This window comes from Panthera onca, chromosome E2 (assembly GCF_046562875.1).
Source record: "Panthera onca isolate mPanOnc1 chromosome E2, mPanOnc1 haplotype 2, whole genome shotgun sequence".
Lineage (NCBI taxonomy): Eukaryota > Metazoa > Chordata > Mammalia > Carnivora > Felidae > Panthera > Panthera onca.
This window is the reverse complement of record NC_138353.1, coordinates 13560427-13581693: the sequence shown is the minus strand read 5'-3', so window position 1 is coordinate 13581693 and position 21267 is coordinate 13560427. Positions and strand designations below refer to the sequence as shown.

General features: G+C 49.9%; 2 protein-coding genes across 7 annotated transcripts in view; both read left to right on the top strand.

The window, feature by feature from the left end:
* Positions 1–12401, top strand: part of AXL (AXL receptor tyrosine kinase) — a 28249-nt gene extending 15848 nt beyond the window's left edge. For all 3 annotated transcript variants that reach the window (XM_060651185.3, XM_060651184.3, XM_060651186.3), the window contains 8 exons: positions 2835–2930; positions 3067–3144; positions 4595–4687; positions 5099–5220; positions 5858–5967; positions 8904–9063; positions 9579–9715; positions 10513–12401. In XM_060651185.3, coding sequence (XP_060507168.3) covers positions 2835–2930; positions 3067–3144; positions 4595–4687; positions 5099–5220; positions 5858–5967; positions 8904–9063; positions 9579–9715; positions 10513–10864 — 1148 coding nt within the window. In that variant the 3' untranslated portion in view covers positions 10865–12401. The remainder of the gene's footprint in view (positions 1–2834; positions 2931–3066; positions 3145–4594; positions 4688–5098; positions 5221–5857; positions 5968–8903; positions 9064–9578; positions 9716–10512) is intronic.
* Positions 12402–13093: 692 nt separating this feature from the next.
* The window catches only part of HNRNPUL1 (heterogeneous nuclear ribonucleoprotein U like 1), a 36540-nt gene continuing 28366 nt past the window's right edge, over positions 13094–21267 (top strand). Inside the window, exons 1-2 of one of the 4 annotated variants that reach the window (XM_060651190.3) lie at positions 13094–13173; positions 18660–18782. In XM_060651190.3, the coding sequence (XP_060507173.1) occupies positions 18665–18782 (118 nt within the window). In that variant the 5' untranslated portion in view covers positions 13094–13173; positions 18660–18664. Of the gene's footprint in view, positions 13174–14681; positions 15137–18659; positions 18783–21267 lie in introns of those variants that run through there. The other 3 variants (XM_060651188.3, XM_060651189.3, XM_060651192.3) reach the window with 3 other exon arrangements.

Genomic DNA, 21267 nt, shown 5'->3' with positions numbered 1-21267 from the left:
GTCATGATCTCGCAGTCCGTGAGTTCGAGCCCCGCGTCGGGCTCTGTGCTGACAGCTCAGAGCCTGGAGCCTGTTTCAGATTCTGTGTCTCCCTCTCTCTGACCCTCCCCTGTTCATGCTCTGTCTCTCTCTGTCTCAAAAATAAATAAATGTTAAAAAAAAAATTAAAAAAAAAAGAATAATAGAGTCTTAGACACAATAAATCGTAGAAAAACCAAACCCCGGGGCCACAGGACCCTAGGACATTGTAATGATGATGATGATAAAGATAATGATGATGGTAACGATGAGGATGAGGATCATTGATGATGATAAAGCCAATGATGACAGCCAACCCTGGCACTTCCTATGTGATGGGCGCTGTCCTAAGTGCTCTGTACATATCACTTAGTGTAATCCTCATGACAACCCAATGAGGTAGGTACGTCAACAGATGAAGAAGCTGTGGTATAGAGTGGTTAAGTAACTTCCTCAAGGCCACACAGCTTGTAAGTTGGACAGCTGGGCTCCGAACCCAGGTAGATTTGCTCTGAAGTCCATCCTCTTAACTGCCTCTTGGAATTATAGAATGTTAGAGAGGTAGGGTTGATCTTGGCCGAAACAATCAAAGGTTTAATTCTTGGCGCGCCTGGGTGCCTCAGTCAGTTAAGCATCGAGCTTCGGCTCAGCTCATGATCTCATGGTGTGTGGGTTTGAGCCCCACATCGGGCTCTGTGCTGATAGCTCAGAGCCTCGAGACTGCTTTTGATTCTGTCTCCCTCTCTCTCTGCCCTTACCCCATTCGCACTCTTGTCTCTCTCAAAAGTAAATAAACATTAAATGAAAAAATTTTAATGTTGTAATACTATAGACCCTTAAGATTTTTTTTTAAATTTTAAGTATTTATTTTTGAGAGAGAGAGAGAGAGAGAGAGAGAGAGCGCTCATGTGCACAAGTGAGGGAGGAGCAGAGAGACAGGGGGACAGAGGATCCGAAGGAGGGCTCCACGCTGATAGCAGAGAACCTGATTCAGGGCTCCAACTCACAAATGGTGAGGTCATACCCTGAGCTGAAGGCGGACGCTTAACTGACTGAGCCACCCAGGTGCCCCTAGACCCCGAAGATTTTGAAAATCATAGGCTCTTAGAACTCTAGACTCTCTGTTAGACTGTGGAGTTATGAAGTATCCCAGCTAAGAAGGGACCTCAGAGGCCACCTCGTCAAATCTCTTCATCTTTCCAGCTGAGGAGACTTAACTCCAGAAAGAAAAGGGACAGAATTATGTCTCTTCCCAGCACACAGTGAGAAGGCTACCGGGGCCCCAGGGAGATACCAGAAGGGGCTGGGAAAGACATTTATTTAAGAGGAGAAAGAATAGGAAGCAAGGAGGTCATGGTGCCATAATGAAGTAACATGCAGAGTAGTTCTCAAAGTGTGATCCAGGTCCCTGGAGGGGTCCCCGAGACCTCTGTATGGGGTCCATGAGGTCAAAACTATTTTCATAGTAATTCCAAGATGTTATTTGCCCTTTTACACTGCTGTTCTCTCACACGTGTTCTGTGGAGTCTTCCAGAAGCTCTACAACGTGTGTTGATGTCATCACTCTATTGGTTAACAAATGTGTGCTTGTTTATTCTTGTTTTAAAAATCTATTCATTTGGGGTGCCTGGGTGGCTCAGTTGGTTAAACCTCTGACTCTTGGTTTCAGCTCAGGTCATGATCTCACGGTTCATGGGTTCAAGCCCCACATTGGGCTCTGTGCTGAGAGCACAGAGCCTGGTTGGGATTCTCTCTCTCCCTCTCTCTCTCTGCCCTTCCCTATTCTCACTGTCTCTGTCTTTCTCAAAATAAATAAACTTTAAAAAATTTTAAAAATTAAAATCTATCCATTTGACTTTGCATACAGTAAGTGGTATACGTAATCCCCCAAGACAAAAGCTTTTTGCAGTCCTTAGTAATTTTAAGAATGTGAAGGGGTCTTGAGGCCAATAAGTTTGAGAACTGTTACCATATAGCAACAAAAAAAAATTGCAGTTACCCACAACCACATTACAGCTGTCTCATAGACGCCATGTTGACTGAAAGAAGCCAGACACAAAAGAGAACATGTTATGTGATTCCATGTTTATAATAATCTCCCCAAACAGAGGAAGCCTATCTATGGCAAGAGAAGTCAGGAAGGTGGCCACTCTTGAGAGGGCAGGTCATGGTCTTTTCTTGACCTGGGTGCTGATTATACTGTTGTGTTTGGTTTGTGGAAATCCATTGAGCTACTAAATTATGATTTGTGCAGATTCTACTTCAATAAAAAGTTAAGAAATATTTTTAGCAACTGGCATGGTAGGACACTGACCAGTCAGGGTGCCCAGTGGTGCAAGATCATGTGCCAAGTTCTAACCCTTTAGCTGCTGGTTTGGGAGAAGTTTCAGGGATCTAGAGGAGGATCTAGGGTAGGGTGTGTGCTTAGGGAAGTAGCTGATTTTTTTTTTAAGTTTTAACTTCATTTATTTTTGAGAGAGAGAAAGAGAGAGCAGGGGAAGGGCAGAGAGAGAGGGAGACAGAGTTGGAGAATCCTAAGCAGGCTCAGAGCTGTCGGCACAGAGCACAACTCGGGGCTCAAACCTGCAAACCGTGAGATCATGACCTGAGCCAAAATCAAGAGTCATATGCTTAACCAACTGAGCCACCCAGGTGCTCCAGGGCAGTAGCTGGTTTTGAATGAATGCAGAAGTATTTCAATATTTTAACAATGGGTACATCCCTATTGACATCCAAATGTCAAATGTCCGAATGTTGAATGTCACCTGAATGTCAGCCCTGCTCCATGGTTCTGTCCACTCCCACCCCCCATGCAGTGAACAGCCTGGGCATCAATGAAGAGCTGAAGGAGAAGCTTCGGGATGTGATGGTGGACCGTCATAAGGTGGCCCTGGGGAAGACCCTGGGAGAAGGTGAGTTCCCTACCTAGCGCACACACGTATTCCCTTGAACCATGAAGTCCTTCACTTCCCCATCCCTACCCAGTCACAGGAAATGCAGTTTCCACAAGTGCCCCTAAGGTCAATGTCTCCCTCTGGTCCCCCATAGGAGAATTTGGAGCTGTGATGGAGGGCCAGCTCAACCAGGATGACTCCATCCTCAAGGTGGCTGTGAAGACAATGAAGAGTGAGTCTATGCCTGCATGTGCACACGTATGGGACCCCCGTCTCCTAGCCCTAGACCCTTCTCCTATGCCCCTAAGGAGGCAGAAGCACAGAAAAGTTAGTAGCAAATTAGCCCCACCACAGAATCTCAGGGTTTCCAGAAAGGAAATGGAATCCATGCCAGGTACTTCAACAGAAGGAATGTAATATGAGGAGGTTTACTACAACGGTGCAGGAATAACTGGGAGCAGTGAGGCAGCCTGGAGATTAGCAGCAGCAGTACCTTACTTCCTCCCCAAGGCCTGAGGGGCAGAGGGAGGAAATGGTGTTACCAGAGCCCATGGCCAGGGATGCCTGGTGGGATTTAGGATCACAGGAGTTAGCGGCTACCTTGTAGGAGCTTGAAACACACAGGAGGCACAGCCACCATCAAAGCAAGACTGGAAGCAGTAAGAGACAGGGTGAAATACCCTGACTTCTCCCCTTCCTCCTACGCACCTGCCAGTCAGCCATCAGTGCTTCCCATGGGCAAACTCCCAACAGGAAGCCAGTATGAAAGGGAGCCTGGGAAATGTAGTTTTCGGGGACTAGCTCCTGTGATACATAACAGAGCAGGAAAAGGTCTGGAATGAGACATACCTGGTTTCATCATTTACCAGCTGTGTGATCTCAAGCAAGTGACTCTCCCTCTCTGAGCTGCCATCCTTCATCCGGGGGAAAAAAAAAGATAAAAATCTCCCTGCCTCCTAGGGTGAGCTAAAGCACTTAATGCTGGGTATATAGTATGTGTCATTGATGTGGACTGCGACTATATTATTTACATAGTCAAAGAGGGTGAGAGCCAGTCCAGGGTCACACAGCACAGGGAGTCCATGCCCAAGTCCTTTCCATACAGGAAAGAGGCGTTGAGGGTCAGGCTGCACCTGGTGGTTAGGCAAGAAGGTTCCTTTCTGATCACTGGGGCTAAAAGCTTGGATTATGGACTCAACGGTCTCTCACTCATTCATTCATTATTGAGCACTTCTTATGTACCAGGTTATATTCCCCACCTGGGTTTGAATCCCAGCTATGTGACTTTGGGCAAGTCACTTTGCCTCTGTGAGCCAGCGTCCAGAGTAATCGTATGGATCGCCAGGGAAGCAGCCTTGCATGGTGTTTGCACGTGGGCCTCAGAGCCAGACCACCTGGCCTTCAGTTCTGCCTATTCCACTTGCAAGCTGTGTGTGCAGATTCCTTAACCATTGTGTGCCATGGTTTCCCCATTGTTAAAACAGGGAAAATAATAGTGGCACCTCAGAGGGTTAAATGAGTTAATATATGTAAAGTGCTGAGTGCAGCACCAGGTACTTAGTAATCATGTTTGATGATGATGATGATGATGATGATGATGATGATGATGATGGAGGAGAAGAGGAGAGAAAGAGTCCTCTCTCCCCTCCCTTCCTCCTTATCACCTTCCTTTCCCCTCCAAGTTGCCATCTGCACAAGATCGGAGCTGGAGGATTTCCTGAGTGAAGCCGTCTGCATGAAGGAATTCGATCACCCCAACGTCATGAGGCTCATTGGTGAGGGAGGGGCAGATTTAGGGGATCTGCAGGCTCCATGGAGGCCACCCTAGAAGGAAGACCCCTCCCTCTGGCACTGAGAAGATCAAACCTCCAGGCTCCCTGTCTCCCTCCCATTCCTCAGAGTCAGCAAGCTCCCCCCTCCTTCTTTCCCTCAGCTTGGAATGTGACCTCTGACCTTTCCCAGAAATAGCTGAGGTCCCCAGGAGGGCTCTGGAAACTTCCCTGGGAACAGTGCTGGAAATGGCTTCTCTGAAGCTCAGTCCTTGCCACTGCTGTCCCCCGCCCCCAACAATTTGGGGGGAAGGGAGAGATTTGAGGGGAAGGGAGAGACAGAGCTGAGGGAGGGGACGGCTTCCCCTCCTGTCCAACTGGAGTGACAGGGCTGCCTGTGGGGGGCGGGGGGCTCAGGTGTCTGTTTCCAGGGTTCTGAACGAGAGGGCTTCCCGGCACCTGTGGTCATCTTACCTTTCATGAAACATGGAGACCTGCACAGTTTCCTCCTCTATTCCCGGCTCGGGGACCAGCCAGTGGTGAGGGACATTTACATGTCTGGTTCACAAGTATTAACTGAGCACCTAAGAGGGACCCAGCGCTGCTCAGACACTGGGAAAACCATGGTGACCCAAACCATGGTGACCCAGAGCTTGCTCTCCTGGAGCTCTCTGCCAGTGGGGACACCGGGCAGTAAATTAGTTAACAAATAAGATAATGTAAGTGCTAGGAAGGAAATAGAGTCAGATGAACTATAGAGAAGCCAGGCAGTTAGTTTGAGGGAACAGAGAAGGTCTTACTAAGGAGGTGGCCTTGAAGGAGAAGCCAGCTGGTGGGAGGTGGGGAGATCTTGGGGGAAGCAATCCTGGCAGAGGGAACAGTATAGGCAAAGGCTCAGAGGTGGGAGCAAGCAACAGCCTGTCTGAAAACCAGAAAGGAGGCCCCTGGCTGGAGCGTGTGTCCTATGTCCAGGGCAAGGACAGTAGATCCACTCAGAGAGGAAGGGAGGAGGGGATTATATAGGGCCTTATTGGAAAGAGGTGGGATTTAATTTTCAGAGCCATTAGAAACCACTGCAGGGCCAAGTGAGGCACACACAGGAAGGGAAGGAAGGAGGGAGGAAGAATGGATCTCATGGACTCTGCTGACCTCTACTCCCTCCTGGGCTGCCTCCAGTTCCTGCCCACTCAGATGCTGGTGAAGTTCATGGCAGACATTGCCAGTGGCATGGAGTATCTGAGTACCAAGAGATTCATACACCGAGACCTGGCTGCCAGAAACTGCATGTGAGTGTTGAGCCTTCCAAAGACATCCCCACCCCCCGAGGAGCTCCATCTCTCCTTCCAAGATGGGAGAGGGGTCTAGACACTTACCTCTCGGGTGGTCCAGAACTCAGGACTGGGACAGAAAGGTCAGCAAGGGAGTTGGAGAAGCATTCCTGGAGGATGTGGGCCTGGAACTGAGATCCTGGAGGGGCATTTGGATGTGGAGACAGGCGAGGCAAGAGGGTTGGCTCAGTGGGTAGCATGAGAGGTGCAGAGGTGACTGATGACCGTAGTAACATTGAAGCCCCATCTCTGTCTCCCTCTGTGCTGAGTGTCTTCCCCGGGCTGCGTTTGGGGAGGGGCCACACTGAATAATGGTGGGTTGGGTACAAGCCAGAAAACAGGCCAGAACTGAGCTAAGGTGAGAGCGGTGTGTGTGTGTGTGTGTGTGTGTGTGTGTATAAACACAGGCTTAGAATATTAGTTACATTACAATATTGGACTCCTAGAAATTGGAGCTGGAGAATCGGAATCTTGTGTAAGATGTTTCATTGTTCGCGACTCCCAGGAATATGAACAATTCTGTATTTCTCCCAATTTTTTATTTTGAAAAAGTCCAACCCTACAGAAAAGCTGAAAGAACTGTACAGTGGACCCCCATATACCCTCCTTGTTGAAATTCTCTTCTATTCTCTTTCTGTCTTTCCACAACCATCTCAAAGTGAGTTGCCAAGATAGTGACACCAGACCCCTAAATCTTCAGTAGGTATCGCCTGAGAATGAGAACTTACATGGAAGTGATTACAGTTCTGTTGTCACACCTAAGATTAACCGTAATTCTATAACATAACCTCTCATCCAATCCATGTTCAAATTCTTCCAGTTGTCCTCTGAAATGTCTTTTAGGGCTGTTTTATTTTTTTACCCCAAATCAGAATCTCTTCAGGGTCCCCCCGCCACTGCATTTAGCTGTTATGCCCCTTTGGTCCTTATAAATCTGGAATAGACCCCCCCCCCAACCTTTTTCTATTTTTACATCATATTATTTTGGAAGAGACCAGGACACTTGTCTCGTAGGATGTGACAGGCATGTGTCTGTTTCCTTGCGGTGGCATTTGCCTTGTTCCTCTGTTCCCTGTATTTCCTGTTAACTGGAACGTTTATGTAAAGGCTTCAACAGGCTCAGTCAAAATGGAAATTCCTTTCTTTTTTTTTTTTAATGATTATTTTTGAGAGAGAGTGGGGGGCAGGGAGGGCCAGAGAGAGAAGGAGACACAGAATCTGAAGCAGGCTCCAGGCTCCGAGCTGTCAGGATAGAGCCTGGTGCAGGGCTTGAACCTACAAACTGTGAGATCGTGACCTGAGCTGAAGTCAGATGCTTAACCAACTGAGCCACCCAGGCACCCCTGGAAATTCCTTTCTATCTGCAACTTGGTGTGATCCTAGTCAAGTCCCCCATGGAACAGTGACACTGGAAATCAGAGTAGACAACCCATTGTTATGCATCTGCCCCTTTTTGTTAAGTTACAATATTGAGGGGTGCCTGGTTAGGTCACTTGGTAGGGCATGCGACTCATGGTCTTGGGGTTGTGAGTTCAAGCCCCAAGTTGGGTGTACAGATCGCTTAAATATAAAATCTCCAGGGATGCCTGGCTGGCTCAGTCAGTAGAGCATGCAACTCTTGATCTCAGGGTCATGACTTCACACCTCACATTGGGGATGGAGGCTACCTTAAAAATAAATAAGGGGCGCTTGGGTGGCTCAGTCCGTTAAGTATCCGATTTCAGCTCAGGTCATGATCTCGCCGTCCGTGAGTTCAAGCCCCGTGTTGGGCTCTGTGCTGACAGCTCAGAGCCGGGAGCCTGCTTCGGATTCTGTGTCTCCCTCTCTCTCTGTCCCTCCCCTGCTCACTCTCTGTCTCTCTCTCCCTGAAAAATAAATAACATTAAAAAAAATAAAAGTAAATACATAATTTTTTTTAAATGTTATTTCCTTACCCAGTTGGCAGTTCGCCACTACCCGAAACCTCCCACCCACTCCACAGCCACCAGCCTGGATACCTGAGCATCACCTCTCTCTGCCTCCCTGCCATGATCCTCTGGGCCTTCCCTGGACCTAGAGGGTGAAGGTTAACTCCTGCCATTGAGGGGCCTCCAGGGTCTGTTCCGATTGGTCACTGCCCCAGCCCATCACCCTGGCTAGAAATCATTAATTCTTAATAGGATCCTAGAACCTCAGGTGCAAAAATTAGAGAATCTTCTCTTTATGAAAAGCACAAAAGCAGGCAAAAGTAATCCATGCTCGAAGACTGTGGCTTCTCTGGGAGGGGTGGTTACAGGCAGGACTAGTAATGTGTTCCTTCCTTTCTCATACTTAAAAAAATCAACGTATGCTGATAAGGTAACACACACACATTCTAGGTGTGTGGCCAAATGCATGTTTATGTCTATAGACTCATGTAAACGACCACCACTGGATCAAGGTAAAGAACATTTCTGGGCCCTGGCAGGCTCCCTCAAGCACTTTGTAGTCACTGCCCCCAGGGAAAATACTATCCTGTATTTCAGTCACCTGTTCTTAAATGTCACGGAATCACGGAAGGTGTACTTCTTTGTGTCTGGTTTCTTTCGCTCAGTGTGCTATTGTTGAGATGAGCCCATGTCGCCATGCATATTGGTTAGTTCCAGCTTTTTCTTTGCTCTGTGGTATTCCTTGTACAGATGATGTCCCGCGGTGTTCTGTTTCTTAATCTGGGTGCCGGTTACATGGGTGTGTTTGTGAAACTTCATACGGAGGGAACAAGAAGCAACACATTTCCCTTCGGTCTGGGGTTGACAGACCCTCACCCCCAAAGAGGCCAGCCAGAGCAGGGGGTGAAAAGGTGTCTGAGAGTGAGGACAGGCTTCCCGGTGGAGGGGGCGATGCCGTGACTCTGTTCCTCTCCCCATTCCGGGCAGGCTGAACGAGAACATGTCCGTGTGTGTGGCAGACTTTGGGCTCTCTAAGAAGATCTACAATGGGGACTACTACCGGCAGGGACGCATCGCCAAGATGCCAGTCAAGTGGATCGCCATCGAGAGCCTAGCTGACCGGGTCTACACCAGCAAGAGTGATGTGGTATGTGTCAGGTGTGGGGAGCAGTGGCCAGTTCATGTCACATTGCAGCTGGGCTCACAGGGATGCCCGGGCTTCCCGGTGCAGGGGCCTGACCGCATGTGTTAGGCATGTCTGGGGGTGTGCTGGGTGTCTGTGAATGGTGGTGTGGGCATGGTGGCGACATGCACAGGTCCACGTGTGCATGGTGGCAGGTTCATACATGGGACGTGTGGACAGTTTAGGTCGGGAGAGGCAGTGGTGAGGACGTGTATGTATGCACAGCCACAGTGTCCAGGGCGACCCGTAAGACCATGTGACTGTGAAGTGTGTACGTGTGTGCATGGATCATCATGCCTGCGCACACACAAAAGTTGCCACTCAGTGTGTCCCTGTGCCAAAGTGTTTCGGTGAAGAGCTGTGATGCCCCCACAGAAATAGCTGTGTACAGACGTGCACATAAATGTGGGTGTACCTGTGCATTGGGGTGTCTTTGTGCAGGAGAGACCCTCTAACTCTCTCTCCTCTGCCCCCTACAGTGGTCCTTTGGAGTGACGATGTGGGAGATTGCCACGCGAGGCCAAACCCCATATCCAGGAGTGGAGAACAGCGAGATTTACGACTACCTGTGCCAGGGAAACCGCCTGAAACAGCCTGTGGACTGTCTGGATGGACTGTGAGGACCCTGAGGACTCTCCCCACCCCCAATCCAATCCCAGATTTCACTCCAAAAGCCCTGAGCACCCCACATGGCCCCGACCCTCGAAAACCTGCACAGAATCCCCCAGACCGCTGAGGAACCCCCACGCCTCCTCACCAATGCCCCACAAGACTAGGGCTAGCTCACAGGGTGCAGACTAGCAAAAGGCGCCCTCTCCTCTGGTGCCTTTCTGTGTGGAATGCAGGCTGGATCAGCCGCCTCGGCCGGGCATCCGTGGGCAGTGAATAACTGCACCAGCTTACCTGGGGGCCCTGCCTCTGAGACCCCCCACTCTCCCCAAATTCTAATTCACCTCAGACTCCTGAGCACCCATACTTCCCCCACATGCTCTTCAACACCCCTCAGGACCCTCTGCCAACCCTCCAGTTTGCCATATGGGGCTTCTCCAAACTCACGGGGCTCCTCTGAGATATCCCCAGGATCCTTTAGGACAGTGTTTATGAAACTTACAGTTTATGAAACTTACAGCGCACAGAGAAAAGCAGAGCATTCATCCAGCGCTTTGAGGGCAAAGTCTGCTCTAGCAAACCCTCACTGAACACCACACGATACTCAGAGAGGTTCCCCAAGACCCCTTTCAGCTCCTGAGTGTCCTAGGACTCCCCTCAGAAACTCTTGAGAGTTCCCAAATCCCCTACAGAAGCCCCCAAACTGCTATGGTTCCTTCCAGTCCCGTGAAATACCCCAAACTCCCAGAATGCCCTCCTTCTGAGTGCCTGCTCAGTCTCCCACCCTTCACTTTGCTGCCCTAGGTATGCCCTGATGTCCCGGTGCTGGGAGCTAAACCCCCGGGACCGGCCGAGCTTCTCAGAACTTCGGGAGGATCTGGAGAACACCCTGAAGGCCCTGCCCCCTGCCCAGGAGCCCGACGAGATCCTCTATGTCAACATGGATGAGGGTGGGGGGCATCCTGAACCACTTGGAGCTGCTGGAGGAGCTGACCCCCTAACCCAGCCTGACCCTAAGGATTCTTGCAGTTGCCTCACCGCGGCTGAGGTCCATCCTGCTGGACGCTATGTCCTCTGCCCTTCTACCGCCCCCGGCCCTACTCTGCCCACGGAAAGGAGCTCCCCAGCTCCCCCAGGGCAGGAGGATGGAGCCTAAGACAACCCTCTACCTGGGACTCCCTCTCAGGACCCAAGCTAGGCACTGCCACTGGGGGAGCCTACCCTATCAACTATTTCTCCATTCCAGGCCTCACCCCAAACTACAGCCTTCTCTTCCTACCTATTCCACTTCCATCCCAGACAGATCCTCTCCTTTTTCCATGCCTTAGAGTCCCCATGTGTAAAAGGAAGGGGTTGTACTGCAATCCCTAAGGATCCTTCCAGGTCTGGCATTCCACGATTCTAGATTCTAAGGTTTAAAGAGTCTAGATTCAAAGGTTCTAGGTTTCAAAGATGCTATTAGTCTTTGGCTCTAAGGACCTAAAATCCCAAAGTCTCTAATTCTAAAGTGCTAAGGTTCTAGACATGGAAGTTGCAAGGTCTATATTCTAAGGCTCTGAGAGCCCATGGCTCTAGATTTTTCTGGTTCTAGGATTCTTCATAAAGCCCACAAGATTTTGGGTTCTAAGCTCTAAGATTCTGGTTCTAGGATCCAAGGTTCTGTGATTCTAGATTTTATTTTTCTAGGGTTCTGAATTCTTAGGGTATAAGATTCTAGATTCTACAATTCTAGACCTGGAGGTTCTAAGGCCTAATGTTCTAAAATCTGATGTTCTAAGCCTCCTAGACTGTAAATTCTCTGGCTTATCAGACTCTACATCATAAGGCTTCCAGATTTTATCTTCTCAAGTTCAAAGCTTCTAATAATGGTTAATTATAAGTTTTAAGGCTTCATGATCCTTGAAACTCTTATGAGATTCTGGATCCTAAATATCTAAGGTTGAAATGCGCAATTCAAAAGTTCTAAGAGTCTAAAGATGGAGGTTCAAAGGTCTAATGTTCTAAGATGTGATGTTCTAAGACTTAGTCTAAGAACCTAGATTCTCTGTGTCTAAGATTCTAGACCATATGCTTCAAGATTCTAGATTATTAAACTCAAAGATTCTAATGTTGTTCTGTTATATGTTCCAAGGTACTCTAGAGTCTATTGGTCCAAGATTCTGGACCCTCAGCACTAAGGTATAAAACTCTACAGTTAGTTGTGACTAGCTAGATACCAAAGTTTTAATCATTTCTAATGTTGGATACCTTGAGGTTCAATGCTGCATTCCACCTTTCTAGGGTTTTAGTTGAGGGTCCAAGAACCCACAATTCTAAATCTTAAGTTCCTAGGCACTGTAGTTCTAAGATTCAAATGTTGTAGTTGTAAGATTCAAAAGTTCAAAGATTCTAAAGGTGTACTGGTCTAGAATTCCAAGGTATGATTCCAAGATTCTAATCTTACAGTATTCTTCTGTGCGACTCTCCCTTTCTTAGCCACCTCTGCTTCCTTCTCCCCTCATGTGGGGGCATGCCTCCCCTCAAGCCTGTGCAATGCATTAGGGATGCCTCCTTTCCCCAGGAGACAATTTCCCTCCTTTTGGGCCATGCTGCCCCCCCCCCCCCCCCGAGCCAATCCCTCAAGCCTCCTGTACAGAGGTGTGGATTCTGGTGCCTCCAGAGGGGCTCAGATCACATAAAACTTTATAACCACACTTCTGTCTCCTCTTGTTTCCACTCAGCTGTCATGTGGCCCCTCTCCCTGGCCACTCAGTTTCCCCATCAGTAAAAAGAAGAGCTTGGTGGTCTAGAAGTTCTCTCTTTATCAAGAGGGTAGAAATGAGCATATGCATAGGCAAAAAGACATACAAAGAAATGCCGACTCTCCTTCCTAGTGAGGAAGAGGCACGTGGATACTCCTGTCACAAAGAGACTCTTCTCCTCACCCCAAAGTAACAGACCCATTAGGACATACTCAGGCATACCTTGCCACAAATAGAGACACTGAAATTCAGACGCACAGAGTAACAGACATACAAAATTACACAGATAACAAACATATTTGCAAACATATGCAAGGCAGATACTCACCAGGAATAGGAAGAAACTAGACTAACAGATTACAGAATAAATAAAGTGGCACAAATACCTAGAGAGTACAACAGGTACTCACAGACTCAAATGTTCAGGTTCACATAGAAACACAGGCACAGAACACCTCCGATCAGCGAGGGCGCACAAAGGGATTGCTGCCAAGACAAACACCCTGTGCTTTGCATGCCCACGTTCCTGGGTCTATCGGGCAGCAGATGAAGAAACCCTTGGCAGCGCCCGGACGCCCCCCGGTGGCAGCTCCTGAGAACCCGAGGACAGTTCAATCCGGGCCACAAACTTTTTCAGAACAAATCATTGTGGGAAGCTGGGAGGAGAGAGGAAGTCGGACGTGGGCGAGGGGCGGGGTGTCTGGACTGGAACCTCCGGGCCCACGTGAGTGTCTGCCCCGTTTCTGAGTGGGTGCTGTGTGTCGAGGTTGCCTTGTCAGCTTGTAGTGTAACTGTCCCGTGTCTTTATCATTTGATGCCTCCTGCCTGTGTGGACCTTAGTGGCCACATCTACACTGCAGTTGGGTGTATTATCCCCTTTACGGATGTATCTGATCTGACTCACGGCCATTTGTTTATCTGTGTTGTGTGTGCTTTTGTCTAAGTAGAGGTGGTGGTGGTGTGTGGTTTTTGTGGGCTTGCGGTATGGCTCGGTGGGCAGCGGGCGTTTGCATTGTGTAGCACGATTGTGTATTTCACGGAAGTTTTGTGTCTTTTGAGTTAGAGGCGACAGGTGGTGCAGCAGTAGACATTGTGAATCTGTGGCGTTTGCATTTGTAGCGTGAGGCTGAACTACGGACCTATGTGTTCGAGCTTGTCAGTACAGACGCCAAACAGCCAGAACTACTGAACAGCACCTCAGAAGATTTGGGGTACAGACCCGAGAACTTTCGGAGGTGGGGAAGTCTCTATGGTCGCGTGCAGAGCGCCCATTCCACGTAAGATGCCAACCATAGAGAAAGACTGCAGCGAATCTATGATCGTGGAAAGAGGCGCCCCTTGAGATGAACTATCAAAGGGAAGAGGGTGCGATTTCCTTTACAACTTTTTTCCCGTTGTTGGTCTAGCCTCTATTTTCAAAACTCCGGTACTCTCTGAAGTCAAAAGGTTGCTTTTCGTAGTCAATTGAGTTTCTTCCAGATTAAGGATAATTTATCTACTTAATCTCTGTCTCCTCGGCCTCCCTCTTCAGCGACATTTGTGAGGCCGTCCGCCAAAGAACAGCCAATCTGGTTGGCTTTTCCTAAAGCTATCCAACTGTACTAGCTTTAGTGAGTTAAAACGATAATTGCAATTGGTGGACAGATTGTTTTGAAACCGCCCTAACGGCAAGGGGCAGGTCCTTCGTGAATTCATCTTTCCGGTTTCTTAAAGGCAAACATGAAAGGAGGAAGAGGGGGGAGTTGGTCGGCCGACCCTCCATTTGATTGGTTCTAGTGCTTTTATCCGCTTGTACTCCTCTAGGGGCGGGAGATCTAGACCAATCAGGGTATGTGTTACAGGAGACACCAGTTTGATGAAAGGACCGCGCAGGAAAGGCCGAGAGTGTGTATGTGTGAGTGGCGGGGGGTGGGGGGGTGGGCAGGGAGGTTCATTCTGAGATCCCATCGCTGATTGGGCCAAGTCCTTACTCCCTTTTCTTCATTTGACCCTACGGGAGCGGGCGCGCGGGGGCCACCCAATCACCGCGTGCTCCGCCTCCCGCCTTTTCCCGCCCTCCGCTCCGGCGGCGGCAGCGACGTAGGCCAACGCTTCCTCCCCGGGTGCTACGGAGCCCTTTCATTGCCGTTCTTTTGAAAGCCGCGCTCTGATTGGCTGAGTCTCCAGGCCCGCGCCCGTTGCCTCCACGCGGTGGCCAATTGGCACCCGTGTTGCATCGCATGGGGCCACGGAGGAGGGGGAGGTGGCGGCGGCGGCCATTTTGAGCCGCCGCCGCCATTGGAGCGGGCCCCCCCCCCCTTTTCCCCCTTCGCCTCCTGACAGGAAAGGTTTAAGGGGGACAGAGCCCTGGGAGGCCGGGCCGGGCTCGGGGGCCGCCCCGGGGGCCCGGGCCATGGATGTGCGCCGTCTGAAGGTGAACGAACTTCGCGAGGAACTGCAGCGCCGCGGCCTGGACACTCGCGGCCTCAAGGCCGAGCTTGCTGAGCGGCTGCAGGCGGCGCTGGAGGCCGAGGAGCCCGACGACGAGCGGGAGCTCGAGGCCGACGACGAACCGGGGCGACCCGGGCACAACAACGAGGAGGTCGAGACCGAGGGGGGCTCCGAGCTGGAGGGGACCGCGCAGCCACCGCCGTCCGGGTTGCAGCCGCACGCGGAGCCTGGCGGCTACTCGGGGCCGGACGGACATTGTGAGAGTGCGCGGGGCGGGGGTCGGGGAGCCCGGAGTCCGGGCCGAGGAAGGGCTGTGGGACGCGGGAGTCCGGCGCCTGAGGTCGGGGAGATGGTCTGAGGATTGGGGGATCCTGCTACCTGCCGCTGAAAAGCATCTAGGGCCCAGGGCCTCGGGACGACTGGAGGGTGGACCCTGGCATTCGGTGCAGGAGAGATACTGGAGTGGGGGCTCTTGGTTTCGGAGATGAGGAAGGTCCCGGGGGTGTAGAGGATTCCGGAGTCTGGGGCTCGGAGACCGGAAGCCGTGGTTTCTGGAGCCGAAGAGAGTCGGAAGAACAAGAGGTTTTCTAACCGGGGGCCGAGGAGGGTCTTGGAAATGACGATATTAGGGTTTGGAGCCGGGGGGGGGGGGGGGGGGGGGGGGCTTTGGGGCTGTGCTAGCCCAGCGTGTGGGCTGGACGTAGGGAGCCGTGTTTTTAGGGCTGGAAGAGTTTTAAGAATAGAGGATCTTGGAGTTTGGTGCTGGGTGGGGTATGGGGAGTTCTCATATTTGGTACTGGGATGGGTTAGTGAGGTGGAGGTGCTGGTGTCTGGCCAGGGGGAAATCTGATGGACTGGGTGTTCTGGTATTTGGCTAGTGAGCATTTAGGGGATGTGGGAGACTACCATGTGATTGGACTGTGGGGACCCCCATCTGTCTAAGGATGGCCTGGGGGAGTCTGAGATCCAGGGCTGGAAGGCCAACCTTGAGTCACGGCCAACTTGGGCATTTGGTACTAGGATACCTGGGGATCTTCTGATTGGCTTCCAGAGGAGGTAGAAGGAAACCCCCATCTCTGGGGGCAGGCAAGGGAGGGAAGGATGCCTCGCTGGACAAGGAACCTAGAGATCTTGAGCTGGGTGGATTCTGGGAACAGGTAATTCAGCGCCTACTGCTGAGTCGTCTTGGATTAACGGTATGGATTGTTTGAAGAACAGAAAAGTAGCTAGGGGTGGGGTGCGGCTGATAGCAAGTTGATGGAGTTTGAAGTCAATGCAGTATCTGGGGGATAGAGGATCCTTCTGTCCAGGACAGGAGTGTACGTGTGGTCTAGCATATGTGGAAGAGGGGAGAGTATAGAATGGAAAGAGAAAGAAAACCTGTTGACTTGGCTAGAGGTCTCAGGATGGAGTGGGGGTAGTGTTTCTGAGACTGAGTGTCTCCACGAGAGGGCTCCTTGGTCCTCAGAAACAGTTATTTGTGTGCCCAGGGAATGGGGGGATCTCAGGGTGTAGTAAGGAACCACTGCATGAGCCAGAAGGTATGGCTCAGAACAAGAGGGGCAGGGTAGATCTGCGATTGTCAAGAGAGAAGACCCTAGTATGGGAGGTAGGAAATGTGGAGTTAGAAAAACGTGGTTTTCTAGCAGGACAAGGGAGTGGTGATTGGAGAAGTTAAGGAGTAAGTAGAAAGGACTCCGGCATACAGCATTTGTGGTATTGCTCTGAAAAGAGGGTGCCATGAGGTTAGCCAAGTGAGGAGAGCAAGAGGGTGAGGGAAGAGACAAACTGGGTTGGCATTGGGTACTTACTGACTTATTGGTGAGAGATGTGATGTCCTGGAGGGGGGCGACCTGAGTATAAATTAGCAGTGAGAGCAGCCTAGGGATTGTCCGGGACCCACATGCCAGGAAGAATACTTCCTTTGCAGAGACCTGTGAGGGAAGGAGGAGTGTATGTCTAGGGCAGGAGAGATGCTGCAGGAATGCCTAGGAGGAAGGGCCAGTGGCCAGAGGTGTCTCAGAAGAGGGACTGCTAGACTCTGGACAGACTTTGTTCCAAAGGTGTGTCTATGACTTGGGCAAGTCAGTTCACCTCTGTGAGCCCTGGTTTTCTTGCGTGCACAACAGGGATAATAATATGCCCCCCAGGATTGTTATGAATGAGGTCACATGTGTAGGAGGCTTAGCACTGGGCTTGCGTGTCAATAGGAGGTGGATGTTTTAAGGGTGGAGAAGGACCCCAGAATCATCCGGGGTGAGGCTGCCTTTGTGGGCACAGGAGAGATATTTGAAAAGAGAGATGTGAGTATTTGTAGAAAGAAGAGTACTGTGCTTAGAGCCCAGAAGAAACCAAATAGTTTGAAAGGCACTCCCTGTGTTCCAGTTAGGGAGATAATCTATTTCTTCCTTTTTCCTGTAACCCCTACAACAAAATCCTCTGAGCCCCTTTCATGCCCCACTTCAACCCTTCCTTCAGGCTCTGGTAAACAGAGCTGTGGCAGATCACGTGATCCGTTACTTTCCTCCCTTTGGGCTGCACCTGGTTTGTGCCCAGATGTATTTGTCCTCTGAGAAAGGATCCAATCAGTTAGCAAGTGGCAGAATAGTCTCTCCTTCCCTGTGGTTCTGCCGGTCCTGGCACAGCTACCAGTAGGGCCCTAGAGGCACCTAGCAGAGCTTGCCACTGGGGTAGAGAACCTGCTTGCTGCTCGTCCTAGGTTTCCAGACTTCTCTCTGGGTTTGGCTGCAAGGTTCTTCTTGGGTTTGCTACTCTGGTTCTAGTCTCACCTCTGAACTTTCACATGTTGTAACAACCCCAGGAATGGCTTCTCTGTTACTTTCTGGGTTCCTGTCTTAACTCCTGGTACTTCTTGGTAAACCTGAATGCAATTAGAATTTGCTTTTTGTGTTTAAGTATTTGTTTAATGTATGTCCTATTCACAAAACTGAAGGCTTCAGTGAGGCAAGCTTATTCTAAGCTATACCCAGGGTCTGGTATGTAGTGTGCATTCCACAAATAGTTAATAATATTCTTATAATAAGAACGAGCTTCTCTTCTTAGTCTGATTCCATGAGACACCTCCTTGAAACCCTTCCCACCTAGCTCCATATATTTCATGACTTCTCCCTAATGAGTCTAAAGGCCACTATTATCATAACTCCTGTTTTCCTAACTGTTCCTCCGCCACCCCCCATTTCCCTGTCAATTGGGATGGTTACTTTTTATCTTTGCAGCTATGGTGGGGTGGAAGAGATTCTTGAAGAGGGTTGGCTGTGCAGTGAGTTGGGCTGGGCAGCGGGCTGATTTGCGCCCTGAGTAGTTTTTAAGGTCGTGCCCTGAAGCCAGCTCCCTACACATCATACCACGTCATAAGACAGCTAGACTGGTGGTTTTTAAACTGTGCTGCGTGGAGTCCCAGCTGCCAATAGAGTTGTCACAGCCTTTGAGTGGGGACTTAGGGAGTGAGATCAAGCTGGGTACTTTCTCTGACCCTCCCATCTTCTCACTTTAACCAGAGCGGTTCTGCCTCAGTTGGTTTTGTTTGTTGGGATTCTGTACAACCCAGTCACAGATGTATCGCCAATCATTTGAGGGACAAGAGGGCACGTCCTTAGGCAGTTGAGGCTGCTGACTGCCCAGATAGGTTCCATCTGAAGGGGTTGTCACACCTTTTAGCCTTTGGCAGACTGTCCCCACTGAGAATGACATTGTGTAGCACCAAAAACCCACCTCTGGTCCCAAGAAGCACCTTTCTAACTAGCCATTTCTTGTTTTAAGATGTCATGGACAATATTACCAGGCAAAACCAATTCTATGAAAGCCAGGTCATCAAGCAAGAGAACGAGTCTGGCTACGAGAGGAGACCTCTGGAAATGGAGCAGCAGCAGGCCTATCGCCCAGGTGGGAAAGTACACGTTGTACATCTCTTTCAAAGGAGCTAGAATCTGTACGTGGCCTTTACCCTCTGCCTAGAGCCGTCTTCCCAGAGAGATTTTGCAGCTTCCTCTTGGATGGTCCATTTGGGGTCTGTCACTCTGGAAAGGTTCTTTTGAAGGAGAGAACTTAATCCTGCTCCCGGGTGTTGAGAGAGGGGAGTCTTCATGGTATCTGTTTTCAGATGTTAGTATCAACACCCTGGAGAGTTTAGACTCAGAGGACAGTACTTGACTCTTATTTAAGGTCTTAGAATGTAGAATCCAGCAAGGACTTTTTATTTTTATTTTTTAATGTTTATTCATTTCTGAGGGGGAGAGAGTGAGAGAACGTGAGCGGGGGAGGGGCAGAGAAAGAGGGAGACAGAGGATCCAAAGCGGGCTCTGTGCTGACAGCAGAGAGCAGATGTAAGGCTCAAACTCACCAACCATGAGATCATGACCTGAGCCAAAGTTGGAAGCTTAACCGACTGAGCCACCCAGGTGCCCCATCTAATAAGGACTTTCTAAAGCTAGTTTAGTATTTAGTAGTTTCTGCATTCTGAAGAATATTGTTCCAGAAGATGTCATTAGGGACTTCCCGGGGAAGGGTTCCTTGGCTAAAACATACCTGGAAATGCAGCACGTGCTATACCACCTCTGGGAGCATTAAAGGCTCTCAGAAGGCCTGGACTGAAAAAAAACCTGTGTCACATTGTTTAAACCCAGGGTTTCCCAAATATGTGAATAAATATGTCTTCGCCGAACAAAGTTTCTTGCAATGTCAGTTTGGGAAACACAGATGCAACCCAGCTCTCTGCTCCCATTTTACAGACTGAGGAGGTGGCTTATCTGATGACAGAGCTGGGGTTAGCACCCAGGAAACTGGTGCCTGGGCCACTGCTGTTGGTTAATAAGCAGCATTCCCAACCAGTTGTGTCCTACCATTTAGAAAGCAGGGTCCCACTGTTGAGTAATGATGGAGCCAGAACTGCCTCCCAGTCTTGTGTTCCTGTCACTGTGTTATAGCCCTAGTGTCTGTACTTAGTGAAGTTGATTCTGTGTAGTTGATTCTATCTAATTCCATTCTGGTTCATCCACAAAGTGAAATCCCCGGACATTTCTTGTGGGTGGCTCAGGACTTTACTTTTAATGTAGGTTAAACTGCAGATTTGTGTCAGGCTCTGTGAGACTTGTGGGATCATTTGGCCCAAGGAGAGTCATTTCTGTGCTGTTACCAACAGACTTTTTTTTTTTAATGTTTGTTTATGTATTTTTGAGAGAGAGATCAAGATTGCAAGAGGGGGAGGGGCAGAGAAGAGGGAGAGACAGAGAATCCCAAGCAGGCTCCACACTGTCAGTGTAGAGCCCGATGAGGGGCTTGAACTCATGAACTGCAAGATCATGACCTGAGCCATCTAGGGACCCCCACAACAGACATTTATCAGGGCCTCTTGCAAGCTCGGCTCTGCTGGGAAGCATGGAGGCTCTCCAGATGGGGGAGCACAGTCCCTGCCCTGGGTGCCCAGGAGCCTTCTCTCTATGCCACGGCTAAGGATCCGAGGTGGTCTTGGCTTGAGTGCTGAAACGAGGAGATGTGAGTGATCCACAGTGTCAGCATAGACGCTGGTTTCCACAGTTTGCTCTCTGTTAGGTGCTTGGATTATTAAGTCACACCACAAATAGAAAGTCAGGATTTCTATTTGTGGTGTGACTTAATAAGACCATCACACCTATAGGCCAGCTTAAGTTCACACCCTCGCTTCTGGAATGATTCTGGGCTTTATGGTAGAGTGACTGAAGCCAGTGGAGTTAGCTGTGGGCCCACAGTGTCCTGTTGGATTAACCTTCCCACCTCCCTTTCCAGACAGACGACGCTTTGTAAGAAATGAGGTAGAGAGATTCTCTGGGAGGAATAATTAGAGAAGGTCGGATCATGGGATCTCAAAGTTTAAAGGGATCTTAGAAATTTTCTTTATTTTTTCTAGAGAGAGAAAGAGTATGACCCAGGGAGAGGGGCAGAAGAAAAGAAAGAATCCTAAGCAGGCCCCATGCCCAGCGTATACCCCAATGCAGGGCTTGATCCCACGATGCTGGGATCATGACCTGAGCAGAAATTAAAAGTCGAATGCTCAGCCGACTGAGCCACCCAGGTGCCCCCATGTTAGAAACTCTCCAGGGCTCTCCCACTCATTGCGGACCAAGGTAGCTGCCAACTTTCCTGAGGCCTTTGGCAAAGTAGCCAAAGGCAGCTATTCACTTTTGGGTGGACCTTATTAAGAGAGCTGGTCTTTATTCAGTGCTGAAGTCCCCTCTCCCACATGAAGCCTGAGAGTTATCTGGCTGACATCTGTCATCCCATCAACTGGCAGTGCAGATGTGCCTCGTTGACCATCCCCGACTTCCCTCTGCCCTGGTCCTGTTCTCCAGTGCAGCCTTCTTGGTTCCCTGGGCAGGTTTCCGTTGAACCCAGC